Consider the following 14,294-nt stretch of genomic DNA (forward strand, 5'->3'; position numbering starts at 1 on the left):
ATCGGCCTTCTAGACTGCAAGTGCACGTTGTTGGCTCATTCCCAGCTTGCCCTCCATCAGTACTCCTAAGTCCTTTTCCATAGGGCTGCTCACTATCGCGTTGCCCCCCAGCCTGTATTGGTAACATGGATTCTCCCAACCTCTGTGCAGGACCTTGTTGATCTTGAAGTTTGTGCAGGCCTAGGTCCTTCTGGTCTTGCAGGAATAATGGGCACCAGCCAGCCCATGCTGCTGCAAGCTCATGTAACCCTTTGTTACAGCTGGGGACATGGCAGGAGGCAGTGAGCTCAGGGGGTTTGCTCTGGTATCACAGAGTGACTAGGTTGGAAAAGACCTTTAAGATCACTGAGTCCAACCATACTTGTCCTCTACTAAACCATATCCCTGAGCACCTCATCTATCTGTCTGTTAAATACACCCACAGCCAGTGACTCAACCCCCTCCCTGAGCAGTGTGTTGCAGTGCCCTATAACTCTTTCAGTGAAGAATTTTTTCCTAGTATCTAATCTGACCCTGCCCTGGCACAGCTTGAGCCCATTCCCCCTTGTTCTGTCACCTGTCATTTGGGTGAAGAGACCAACCCCCAACTCTCTACATCTTCCTTTCAGGCAATTTTAGGCAGTGATAAGGTCTCCCCTCAGCCTCCTCTTCTCCAGGCTGCACACCCCCAGCTCCCTCAGCCGCTCCTTGTAGGATTTGCTCTCCAGACCCTTCCCCAGCCTGGTTGTCCCTCTCTGAACACACTCCAGGACCTCCACGTCTCTCTTGTAGTGAGGGGCCCAAAACTGAACACACTGAGGTGCAGCCTCAACTGTCACACCCCCTTCATCTTGTCTCCCATCAAACAAACAGCATATTCAGAAAATAAACCCCTATATTATGGGCTTTTCCCCAAATCACCCTAGAGCTCCAGAAGCCTTCTGGGCAGAGGGCCCCTTTACCCAGATACTTGGGGAACTGGAAAGGAATCAAACAAGGGAGAATATTCCCCTTTCAGCCAGCAGTGTTTGCTTCTCCAGCCACCCTCTGCAACGAGCACCAGCTCGTTTGCAAGGCTTTCCACTGAGACCCAAATGGGGGGGTCTAGGGTGGTTGGGATATTGGTTCTTCCTGGTGCAATCCTTCCAGAAGTTGTCCCCTGGGAGCTGGAGCTGGTGTCTGCTGGGCCAGGGGTACTTGGCTGGTGGTGGGCTTTTGATGTAGTGAAAGGGCTTGTGAGAAAATGGCAAACAAAAGCCATGCCCACTTGCCCACGGCTGTTGGGCTTCTTCACATGTGATTTACTTTTCAAAGAGCTACCTGATTGCACCGTGCTGTAACTCAAGGTGACACATGTAAATGGTTAAAGTAGGCAGGCTGTGGGGGTTTGGGGTTGGGTGGCTGCCTTGCCTTGAAGCAAACGGGTGGGGGGTTATGGTCGTTCCTCTGGCTGGACCAACTCCCAAAAGCAAGGTTTTAATAGTTTATCGCTTTCTTGGGGTTTGTTTTGGGAGGGGGGGGTGTTTGGTGGGGTTTCTTTTTGACTGATCTAAAAGTAAAGCAGCCCTGGAGGCAAGGAATTAAGCTTGCTAACGTTATATTTTGCAAGGAGAGAAAATAGGTTATTTATGTACTTTCCACTCATTGATAATATTCCAGAGCCAAGACAACACTCTCATTGTCGGGCAAGTTTTTATGAAGTATTATTAACTCTCTGAGCTGTAGCTGTTGGGTTTTCCTTGTGCCAATGTCCCAGGCCAGCAAACCCAGAGAGGGAAATGAGACACGTGTGTGCGTAGTTGTGTGCCTTCACAGAACCTGTGCCTGTCATGCTGGTGCTGCCAAGGGTGTTCCTCCAAATCCATGAAGTCTTTTTCTATCCCAGCAGTGGCTGTAGCACCGTGATGGCAGTGCTGGCAGCCCTGGGGAGAAAAGGTCCTGGGCAAGGCAAGGAGCAATGCAGCAGCTTGTCTCAGTCCAGAAGCCCAAATTGGTGGTGTGTGGGCACCCCAAGTGCACCTCAGCAGGCAGTTTTACAAGGGGGTGTTTATCTCTCCAAGTGCTTTTCTTTTCTGGAAGTGGTGTAACAGCAGTATATAGGGAGGAGTAGGGACTGGGAGATGGATCCCTGGATCCTGGCAGCGGTTTCAGAAAGACAATAGCTCTCCGGATGCTCAGGACAGGCGACCGGATGCTTCCTGGCTGGGACAAGCAGCAGGGCCAGCCATCACCTCCCAGCCCTCCAGCAGCTGGGAGCTGTGCTGGGAAGGGGAGGCTGCAGCAGCACTGGGCTGGTTTTCCTGTGTCGAGGTAAGCTGACATAGGAAGCAGCTGCCTGAAGCTTTGGGTTTGCCGGCAACTTGCACTGCTCTTCCCAGCAGGCTGGTGGATGCAGCAGGCATCTTCAGACCCTTTGTAGGCTGGGGACATCTCTGGCAGCAGCCTGGGACACGGGCAGGGTTTAAACCCAATGCTTGTCCCATTCATCAGCTTGAGAAGAAGCATCAAGGCATTCTAGTCCTCCCAAACACTGCTTTGTTGCCCAGGAGGGGCCGGCAGACTTTGCTCCTTGCTGGGAGGTGGCAGCGAGGGACAGGGAAGAATTGCCCCAGTGCTCCTTGGAGCTTGCATGAAATGTAGAGTTCAGCAGCTTTTTGCTAAAACTACTGGCATATAAGAGCAATTACTGATATATCCTGGGCATCCTTGCCCAGGGATCCAGCTCTCATGCACGGGATGCTTGGAAGTAGAGGGAGGGACCTGAAGGCTTACCCCTTCCAGCTCGTCCTGGGTGCTCCCAAACACCACTTCCCCCAGAGCAGCATTCAGGAGTCCACCCTGATGACAGTCAAGGGCCACTAAAATACCCTAGTTATTAGGCTGTTGTTTCCAGTAGAAACCAGTTGTGAGTTTCATCTCTGAGGGCTGCCAGGGCTTAAATCCAGGTTGTGCTGCAGCAGACACGTTGATCCTCCGGTGCCTGAAATAACAAGCAGAAGACATCAGTGTCAAGCACTTCCAGCTGATGAAACATTCGACTGGGATCCAGGGTGAAATATGATGAGGATTTCTTAAATGGAAATAGCTTTTTTTGCTGTGTGTTGTAGGCAGCCTGCTATGTGTCATGTAGTTTACCTCTCTTGTGATGGGGAGAGAGAAAAGCGGAGGCGTCAGAAGGATGTGCTCCTTCTGCTGTTGCTCTGGTCAGCTCAGATGAGTTGTTTTAACCTCTCCTGTATGTGATTATGGGTTTATTCAATGGGTTGAAAAGGAATAGGAATTGTTAAGTGGCAATATAAGATACTGGCTTACTTTGCATAGTATGCACTCAGCCTTCTGCCATCAAGTTTTCTTTATGGGTGGAGAGCACCTTCTACAGGAAATGGAGCTAATCCAGCTGAAAAACTTTGCACGTTTATTACTCCTTTTTTTGTGTTAAACAGTTGAAGCATTAGGAGGATTTAACACACTGTTTTAACCCCCTGAAGATCACGTTTCATGATTCCTCTAAGTGTTTATATAACCTCCAGCCACGTTAAAGTGAAGCACGGTTTAAAGAGAAATGAAACCTCTCACCCAGTCTCTGAGTTAAACCCTGAAAAGCACCGAGCGGCACAGTAGGAGCTGCAATACTCAGGATGACACCCAGCCATAACTCATTCCTGTCCAAAATAAGGACCAGACTCAGTGTAATCCCCATATGCTTCTTGTGCTCAGCAATCTCCTCCTATAAATTGATTTGTCATGGCTACCTTGGTGCAGAAATCGGACATCTTTTTGATTGAATCCAGCTCTCCAAGGTGAGCAGGCGAGCGAGATGGCATCAGAAATGCTCCAGGCCAGACGAACAGGGGGGGTTTAAACTTATTACCAACCCAAAAGAAAACCAGAGTGTTTCAGTGTGCTTCTACACTGTGATGCTGCTGCAGCAAGAGGCCAGGCTCCAGCGTGTGGTCCTCGGAGGGTTCAGCTGGATCCTGTTATTTAACCAAAGGCACAAACGCTGCCTCTTGGATGCCTGTAAACAACTTTATCAGCTCTGTTGCACAACTAGGCAGCCAAACATACCAGGACAGACACTGAGAAAGGGAGCTGGTTTATACATTGGCTCCTTTCCTGCTTTTCCACGAAGCAATAAAAGCCAAGCGACAACAGCTCAGCTTCCTGCATCCTTGGTTATAATTGTAGGAGTAAATTGCCACTTACAACAGGTTCACTGTTCAGCTCAGTTCCTTATCTGCCTGCTCTGATAGGGGCTTGCAGAAGTTGTTTCCAAGGACGACCGGACCTGCACAGGGCTCTGGGTAGCTAGAAAATGTTGCTATGCAGATGGGAAAACCTTTGCTCCCTCCCTTTGTTGACCAGCCTGCGTGTGCTAATGGGATTTTTCCTTTGAGCACATTGGATGTCTCCTCCCTGCAGTGTTACTTGTTCCTGAAGTATTGTGTCTGAGTAGCGTGGGAGAAAACTCAAATGTGCTCATAATTCCTACAACCTTGTGGTGGTCCTCCAGGGCTTCGGCTCAGCAAACCCACAGCTCAGTCCAAATTCTGAGTCCTTAAGGATGCCTGAGATGAACCAGCAGGCTTGGGCTGGCGGAGGCAGTCAGCAGCAGGACCCAAGTTTGGGGCCTTGGTGCCAGCTAGCAAAACGATGAGTCCTCACCACCTTTTGCCCTGTCCAGAGGATCTGCGCTGTCTGACTCTCTTCCCTTCTGGCGCAGGATTGAGGTTTGGCAAGGGAGAAAGTGCCCCTGTCCTGGAGGACCGATAAGCTTTGCTCAGCAGCTGCCAAGGGAGGATGTGGAAGTTTCCTCCCAGTGCTTTGTTTCTTATTGTGTTTCAACCTCCCGAAATTGCCAAGCGCTGGCTTTTTCACATCCGGGAGAGGGGTTACATCACGGGATATTTAGGAAGAGTCAGGAATAGCTCCTCCTCTCCTTAGGCTTTGGCTTCAGGACCGGACCCTGGCTCTGTACCAGTGCCTTGGTGGGGCATGGGGAAAGCATCACTCGCCATTGACTCATTGCTGAAAACTTTAAATGCGACTCTGATTTGGAAGCTTTTAACGATGTCTGGTTGAACAAATTGTTTCTCGTCAGCTCCACCGTCCCTAAGCTCGCTCACCGTGAGTCAGGCTAGCCCTTTGGAGACCTTTGTTATTTTATTGGAGCATGAGCCATGTATCTGTTTCCTGGTTTGTGCAATGAGAGAAGAAACTGTTCTGTAATGTTTTCACTCTGTTTTGTGAGGTCTGAGCCTTTTTCCATACTGTACAGAAAGGTGGGAGCAGGCCTTTGGCATTTCACAGCTATTGGTGTCACAGGAAGGCATCCAGTAGCATGAAAAATGCTATTTTTACAGTTTAAAGGCATGTATGAATCCTGTAAATCAAGGTTTTTGAACAGAGCATCACCCAGCCTGGCTAAGTTTGGCTTTTTCACTTGTTCCTACAGGTGTTTTACGTCTCAGATCTCTTCAAGCCCAAGACAAAGACTTGCCTGCCTCCACCACCTATCCGGAAGGAGATCCTTTCACCTGTGGACATCATTGAGCGAAATAACCATCACAACATGGTGTAGACCTTTGAGAAATGGGATGGGTGTTGAATTTTATTATTTTGTTTAATTTTTTTAATTTTTTTTTTTTTTTTTTGCAAAAAATGACTGCTGACAGCAACTACCTGCTGCTCTCAAATCTCATCAGACAGTAGAATGTAGGGAGAGACTTTCTTGCCCGACCAGTAAAGTCTTACTCTGTGGTCTTTTCAACTTGTGACATTTGGATGAGAGGGGTGGTGGTCAACTAAGTCAAAAGCGACAGTGAGAAAGAAAGAAAGAAAGAAAGAAAGAACAAAAACCAACACAAAAACAAAATTCAAAAGCCGAACAAACAAAGAGAGGTGCCGGAGTTCTGGATGTGCAATTGGTTTGAGTGTTCATGTTGTAGTGAACGCCAAATTTGTTCATAGCCTGATGAAAACTAAGGGATTTTTGGAAAGCTGGCCATTTTAGGATATTATCTTTTTTTTTTTTATTATAACTATGAAGATTTCCAATGCCTGCGAGGAAAAAAGAACAACTCACAACTAAATTGTATAGCACTATATCCGAGAAACAGCACTGAGTCAAGATCTGGGATTGGTTTGTAAGAGTTGCTTTTTTTCCTCTGTTTGATACTAGTTTATTTTTGCCTCCTCTATTCCATACTGTGACTTAGTTTAGAAGAAGCTTGCCCGGTCAAAGATCTCCAAAGGGTCTCTGTTCACACTTACACGCCTTTAACGAGCAGCCCTGAGAGGCGCAGTGAGGCTGAATAACTCCATCCTCTGTGCAGGGGAGCCACGTTTCTTCCTCCCCGCTCGTTCCCTGGCAAGGGTTATCCCAGCCAGAGCCCCAGGCACCTGCAAATGGCCCTTCATGAAAAGAGCATCTTTCCCTGACCAGCCAGCCCCCTTAAAACTAAAGACGTTGCAGCAGGTTGTCTGCGCGCCCGTGGGAGCTGGCGGTTAGCAGGTGGGTAGCAGTGGCTCTGCCGAAGACGCCTTCGCACTAGAACCTCGGGGCTGAGTCCCGGGGGACACTTTTATTCTGCAGTTTCAGGACGGGCTGCTGGGCGGCTCGTCCCAGCCTGGGTGTCACTTGGTTTGTGCATCCCCCCCCCCATCATCCCTCCCCTCCTTCTCTCCCTTTGGGCACCCCCGGGGCATGCCGCGGCAGGTACCAGGTCCCGTGCTCTGCTCGGTGACACCGGTGGTACAGCAGTTGTGCCTATGTGGAGTGTGATTTATTATTTTTTACATTTTTATGAGGTTTTTTTTGCCCGGAAACCCCAGGTTCTTGGTTTGCAGCCCTTTCACAAAGCCCGTGTTTGCAAAGGGATCCCGCAAAGCATGCAGAACGGCCATTTGCACATCCTTCTTACAGAATCCGTCCTATCATTTCAACTATAGCAAGCTATGATTTTTTTTTTATATATAAATATTATATAAATAATGTATAAAAACCTTAAAAATTAACTATGTAAAATATTATTTCCGAAACAATTTTAGATATATCCACTATGACTATAAACTGTGTCCTGACCTGTGTTATTTACATTTTGCTGCTTAAAAAAGCATTGAATTAATTTTTTTATAGTCGACTAAAATATTGTAGTTCTGTGGTAGTAATATTTTAATGAAAATAACTACAATTAGAGACATTTGTATAAAAAAAAATCATATTAAATTGTCTGTATTTTTGTAATGTTCCATTTTGTAAAGAGATGAATATTCAAAGACTTTTGTAGAATACAAAACTGAAGTTTGTATCTGCGAAATTATTGCTGTATAAATGTGCTTTTTAAATAAAAGCTCATAACACAACTAAACATCCTGGCATGAGTTGTGTGTTCTGCGTTGGGGTTGACTCTCTTCTGCCAAGGAATCACAGAATGGTAGGGGTTGGAAGGGACCTCCAGAGATCATGGGGTCCAACTCCACTGCCAAAGCAGGTTCCTTAGGACGTGTTGCAGTGTCCAGATGGGTCTTGAATATCTCCAGAGAAGGAGACTCCACACCCTCTGGGCAGCCTGTCCCAGGGCTCTGTCACCCTCACTGTGTAAAAGTTCTTCCACAGATCGGTGCAGAACTCCCTGTGCTCCAGCTTGAGCCCCTTGTCCTGTCTCCACAGACCATTGAAAAGAGGCTGACTATTTCCCCTTGTGTCCCACACTTGAGATATTTATCAAGGAAATAAGGCCCCTGCCCAATGGGATGAACTGGGGTGAGTGATCCTTTGGGCTTTGGTGATGGTGAGGGTAAAAAGGATCTAGATAAAAAGGGCTTCAGATGTCACTTCAGATGGGTGTACAAGAAGGTCCCACCAGCTCCTGTCTGGGAAGGGGGTGATGGAGATGCTTGGGGGTTTGCTTCTGGCTATGCCCAGTCTTTGAGCAAAAGTCCCTTTTTCTCCAGGGCATCTTTTTTTTTCTTTAGTAATGTTACAAGCTTTAAAAAAAATATTATTTAATTTTTAAAAAAAAGTCTGAAGAGCCACAGCCCAGCTACTGGGTGTGCTGGACAAGGGCTCACAGCTACACTCAGTATCAACACCTTTTCCATGCAAAACATACGCTTTTCATCTGAACAGAAACCTTGCAGCTTGACGGGTTGTGAAGATGTGGGTGGAAGGCAGGGAGGAAAACCCAAAAAACAAAAGAACACACTCCTCCTCCCCCCAAAACAGCATGTGCTCCTACACAGACATGTGCACAGTGTATGGTTACAAGGCCACCTTGTTTTTTTTAATCTATATGTACTTCTGTTCTTCCTCCTGTAGAAGAAAATCAACTTCTCGGCAGTGACACACGGTCAGAGCTGCGTTTCGGCCACTCCTCAGGTGAACCACATCAGCAAGATAACATGGCACTGGGATAATTCACAAGAGCACATAGACAGGCAGCCAATACCACATCAAACTGCAAATAACTAGCAGGTGGAAATTAAGCAGGCAGAACTCGGTGAGCACTTGCTATTATTATCCTAATTAGTAGCAATATTCTATTTCGTGTGGAAAAACTTCATGAGCCCTCATCAGTCCTCAGTGCAAAGGGAGTTGTCATGGTGCCACATGTGATTAGACAGCCTTTGGGAGTTGAGTGTGTTGTAGAGGTGAGACTTTAGTTTCAGGGCTGTGAGGATAGACTCCTTATACTCAGTTTATCTCCAGAAAATGCTGCCTGGGTCTACGTAACCCGGGCAGAAGGAGGAAAGGAGCTCAGCCCCGTGGAGCCCTTCACATGCAGGGCTGGTTTGGGTGCAGTGAGCACCGGGCTGAGAAGTGTTTGCTTTGCACCTTAACCCCCAGCTACTCAGAAGAAAACAGGAATACAGATGTCTGGGTGAAAGAGGAGGGCTTGGAGAAGTGTCGGAGGGGAAGCGGCACAGAGGCTGATAAGAGTTGGGGCAGAGCCGGGTGGCTGCGGGGCCAGCGGAGTCGTGGGACCTCACTCAGGATGCGTGGGTCAAGTGGGGGAGAGGGGGGAAAGGCCATGGATAAATTTGTGGAAGGCGACAGGCTTGAACTTTATAGTGTAGAGCTGAGCATCAGCAACGCCAAGTCCTATTGCTGGCTGAGCAATAGCTTTAGCGCTGTTGTTTCCTCCTGCACTTCCCGTCTGCCTCCCTAGTGCTGTCCGGTCCCATACGCACCCTGGGGCTGGGCAGTAGGGCAGCTTGACATGGTAGCCTGTGCCTGGGGGGTGCAGCTGTGCTGGGGCTCACTCTGGACTGCTTGGGAAATAATTAAAGGCAGGTGATAATTGCTGGAGGTACGGGTGGGAGAAGGGTGTCTGTGGTGGCATGGTCTGCAGGGACCTTCCTGGGTGAGCAGAGCTTAGGGTAAAGGTTTAGGTGCTGCAGGAGGAGGGAACTTTAATGTTAAGTAAGCATGTCTATGAAACTCTGTAGAGAAGTGAAAGCATCTTGGTGGGCTGGCCAAAGGAGTGAAAGTGTGGGTACCGCAAGCCGCTTATCTCTTACTATCACCATCACTTCCTGTGGAACAAGAAGAAAGTGAAAAAGAAGTGGGTGCAAAAAATAACCCAAAGCCAAACCCAAACCCATGAGAGCACTAGGATGCCATGGCAACGACATCCTCAAGCAGCATCACTGCCTGCAGCTGGATTTTGCATGTTGTACAGCTGTGACGTCTGGTCCTTCACGGGAAAGCACGTCAGCAGGGATGCTGAAGAGCCAGGAGACTTCAGGGCTGGTGGTTTGCATGCTGCTTCGCACGTTGCAGCTCTCTGCAGCTATCTGGGAGAGGGAGATGGATGAAGAAACTCAAGGTGCGTTCATGCAAACGAGGTGTATTGCTGGAGCCCGAGGCTGGGTGCTGGTTGTGGGCTTTAGTGCTGCAAAATCTGGGCTCTGCTCACGCCGATGCTAATCGGAGGCTGTGGAGCACCCAGTGCAGCATCTGCCTTTGATACTCAGGCCGGGCTGGCAGATCCTTTCAGCATAAGGGGTTGTTCTGGTCAAACCTGTCTTTTTTTTTGCACAGGGACCGGTTCAGCGTGTTTTCAGGGCCAGGATTCATGCGTGCACCTGACTGCCATGGGAGCAGGTCTTTTGTTCCTGGGTAAGAAAGGTTTACGCAAGCCTCAGGTTTGGCCGTGTTTTGGTGTACCTAAACAGCTTCACTCAGCAAGTATGCTTGGCAGCCTTCAGAGGCTGAAGCTGTTGTACTTCTGCTCAATGATTTTCAGATATGAAGTTCTCAATCAAGGGAGGGGGAGGGAGGAGATTTGTCCTGCAAGCAGAGACCTGTTTTTCTCATGCTCAGAGACTTACCTTGCTTCGGGTGTCCGAAGTTTTTACCCGGGTGTTTGTAAAGTTAAAACCAGCATTCAGATGTGGAGCTGGAGAGGACTCCTCAAGCTGAGGTCCCGCAGCGCTGGAGGGCTGATGTCAAGCCCACATCCATGGTTGGGGTGCAGCATGGCCATCCCCATAGCCTGCATCCCACATCAGCTACAATTCTCCCTCCCATCTCCCCTTTCTCTTGGCACACCGTCTGCTGTCACACATCACTCTCGTCCCAAAAGGCAAGTGATTCCTCCCTTGTGTTTATCGTTACCTCTGGAGAGCAGATCAGAAGCTCAGATTTTATGAATGAAGTGAATCACTTGCCTTCTGGCTTCTGTAAACATGGTCCATGCACATACCCACAGACATAAGCTTACTACCCAGCTCCTCCACCCTTGTTCCCTGGGTGCCAGGCGATGGTCCTGGCACAGCCCCATTGGCCAACCGCTCGTCTTACCAGGCTACATCAAGGCTGAACAGTAGCTGTTGCCTTCCCCGAAGGAAGCAGGAGGTAGAAAACAACCTCCTGTTGACTCAGCGGTGAAGGGGGGGGTGTGGAGAAACACGCAAACAAACCCCAAAACCCAACAACTTTCAATTATCATCTTTACACACCACCCCCACTGGCACCAGCCGGCACGGGGAGTGCCTGCGTTAGCTTGTCTTGAGTTACGATTTCCTCGGGGCACAGACTACACCTATGTATGTGTTTGGGTAGCAGTGATCAGACTGGTTGGGATGAATCCCTGCCCCAGTCCTATCTGTAGCTAGAAGGGAGCGAAGGAACCAGGAAAATCTCCTGGGGTTTCCTTCGAAAGTCTCGTTCTGCAAGTTCCTGCCCTGCTCCAGAGCCGCCGATTGCCACCGCGGCGGTAGCTCGCGGGCAACGCTGCTTTTAATATATAGTGGCACAGCCCCACTGAGCACTGAAGTTTTGTTTTTAACCCAGAAAATAACCCTCTTGGCCTTTCTCTTTTATTTTTTTCCTTCTTTTATCTCTCATCAGGTGACTGTGTTTCAGGACACGTGAGGTGTGAAGCTGCCAGCTAACCCACTGGGATGGGAGAAATGGGAATTGAAGGGAGCTGAGCCAGCTCCCGAAATCTTTGAAGTGATTAAAATTACACAAAAAAAACCCCTTGAAATAATGTGACTTCTCTTTTTCCCTCCTTGAAAAAGGGATAAAATAAAGGAGGCCATTGCTTTTCACCACCGTGAAAACTGGCTTTCCAGCCACGCTTTGACATCTCCATTTCCAGGGGTGCAGTGTGAGTGCACGATAACCAAGGTCAGCCTGAGATAGAAATTAAATAAAGGGGTGTTGAATCAGTGCTGGGATGATCTTTCCCCTGGAGAACCACTGGGAATGGAGCAGGAAGAACTGTGCTGTTATACCAAGGAATTTGGAATTAAAATAAAAAATTAAATTAAATTGAAATAAAATAAAATAAAATAAAACAAAATAAAATAAAATAAAATAAAATAAAATAAAATAAAATAAAATAAAATAAAATAAAATAAAATAAAATAAAATAAAATAAAATAAAATAAAATAAAATAAAATAAAATAATAAAATAAAATAAAATAAAATTAAGAAAAGACAAGAAACACCCTTTTTTTTGAAGGGGGAGGGAGCCAGACCTCCCCATAGCACCATCATTTCACAGGGACCTGCCTTCTGCACAAGTGCATAATTTGCTTATTTTCAAAGAAATTTTAGTGATGTTGAAGGCAAATGAATAACATTGCTCCAGCCTCCCAGGGCTTGTCTGAACAAGAAAAAATCGTTAATGTTTAATATGAGGTAAAATTTTAATCCATTTCATTAAACTGTGTAGATATTCTTAGTTCGGTTTTAAGCAGGATTAGTCCTGTTTACCTTAGGTCAAGTAAGCACAAGTATAACTTCAGCTGGTATAAGACTTGCTTAAATTAGAGGAAGAATAGCTACCAAGGCTTAGGGGAGGGAAAAAAAGACTGACATTTTTCTTTAAAAGAAAAATTGGGGCTGGGTTTGATTTTTTTTTTCTTTACAAAGTATTTCTTTCCCTGGGAAAATAATAAAAACTAGAAGAAGACTATGAAAGTTTTGCTTGTAGATGATGAGATGGTTGCAGCTGAGAAAACACTACTTAATTCAAGAGAGGTGATTCTTCTCAGCAGAGCCAGCCTAAGCATCCCCCTGAATGGTCACAGAGCAAGGCTGGGGCAGTTAAACCCAGCACTTGAGTGGCACTTTCAAGTCACCCATTTCTGAGTGTCACCAACCCCGACCATAAGCACGAATGAATGCCAAGGGCAGCAGGATGCTCCAGCTCAGAAATGGTCCGTCAACCCTTGTGTATCATCTTGTAGACTGTAGGCCATGGCTAAAGTACTGTGTGTCCTTTAGAAAGACACCCAGGCTAGATGTAAAGGTGCCAAATTAGAATGGATTTACCACATCCCATGGCCAGCTGTCCCACTGGCTCCTTGGCCTCACTGTTAAAAATGTATTGTTAATACTTCCCTTGTTTTCTATTCCTGACTGCCTCTGTGTTCCCATGCCCCATATCCCTTTAATTTTATAATAATAATAATAAAAAAGTCACTCCTATTAAGCTATGCCATTTTCCCCCAGATGAAGCCCCTGATTAACTTTTCATGGGATTTCTTCATAAAATAATGCTTATAAATTTAAAGCTTGCTCACTTTTTGCTCAGGTTTTTTCCTTCCCCAACAAGACCATAAAAAAGGCAGCGACTTAACACAAAATCAGTGGGGAAGGGACTAGCTGGGGAACAGTTTTCTTTTTACAAGAAATAAGATAGGGGCACCTTCTGCTTGTAGGTCAGATTTAATCTGATGCTCTCCAAGAGGTGCAATTCCTTATCAGGTCTTAACCCCTTTGCCTTCCAGGCCACAGGAGAATCGTGGCTGGGTAACATTTGCCCTCCCTCATGCTTTCTTCAGTCAGGGACCTTATCTGTGAGACCTCAGGGTACTTCAGAAAAACAGGTAACTCTCTCGTGGGGCTGTCTGAAGCTGCAGAAGAGGCCTCTTCTCAAGAGGAACGTTAATGACTTCCATGCCAACATGTAAGATGCATTTCTTCAAGAAATCAAGGAATGACTAGGTTGGACAAGACCTTTGAGATCATCAAGTCCAACCATACCTGTCCTATGCTAAACCATATCCCTGAGCACCTCATCTACCTGTCTTTTAAACACATCCAGGGAGGGTGGCTCAACCCTCTTCCTGGGCAGCCTGTTCTAGGCCCTGGCAACTCTTTCAACGAAGAATTTTTTCCTAACATATAATCTGAACCTGCCCTAGTGCAGCTTGAGGCCATTTCCCCTTGTCCATGATAAGACACCTGGTTGAAGAGACCATTGCCCACCTCTCATTGTAGGCAGTGATAAGGTTCCCCCTCAGCCTCCTCTTCTCCAGGCTGAACACCCCCAGCTCCCTCAGCTGCTCCGCATAAGATTTGCCCTCCAGCCCCTTTCCCAGCCTGGTTGCCCTTCTCTGGACACACTCCAGAACCTCAGTGTCCTTCTTGTAGTGAGAACCCCAGAACTGGATGTAGTATTCACCAATGCCAAGTACAATCACCTCCCTGGACCTACTGGCCACACTAGTTCTTAACAAGCCAGGAAGGTTGATGGGTAGGCAGCATTTCTGAGCTTGGAAGGTAAGTCACTTCTTACACACTTTATACTTGGGAGAACTCAGGTGTGCTGCTGTTAGGCATGTGAACTGGGCCACCATGAGATAAGCATATCACAAAAGTCTTAGAAATTTTAGAAGACTCCTTTGGGCAACATGAAGCTGGGGGGGTTAAGAAGTCCTGGAAAGATGTTTTTATCATAGATGAACACATACCTTAAAATTCCTACAGCAGAAATATCTAGAATCATTTCAGGTTTTCAAAGCAGCTACAAAGGAACTAGAAGTCACCTCTACACTAAATTCTTCCGTGGCA

At 47.1% G+C, this 14,294-nt stretch overlaps 1 protein-coding gene across 2 annotated transcripts in view; it reads left to right on the forward strand.

Moving 5' to 3' along the window:
* Positions 1-7,349, forward strand: part of PLPP3 (phospholipid phosphatase 3) — a 53,175-nt gene extending 45,826 nt beyond the window's left edge. For both annotated transcript variants that reach the window (XM_084266478.1, XM_084266479.1), the window contains exon 7: positions 5,435-7,349. In XM_084266478.1, coding sequence (XP_084122604.1) covers positions 5,435-5,560 — 126 coding nt within the window. In that variant the 3' untranslated portion in view covers positions 5,561-7,349. The remainder of the gene's footprint in view (positions 1-5,434) is intronic.
* The last annotated feature ends 6,945 nt before the right edge of the window (positions 7,350-14,294 follow it).

This window comes from Gallinula chloropus, assembly GCF_964237585.1.
Source record: "Gallinula chloropus genome assembly, chromosome: 6".
In the NCBI taxonomy this organism is placed as follows: Eukaryota; Metazoa; Chordata; class Aves; order Gruiformes; family Rallidae; genus Gallinula; species Gallinula chloropus.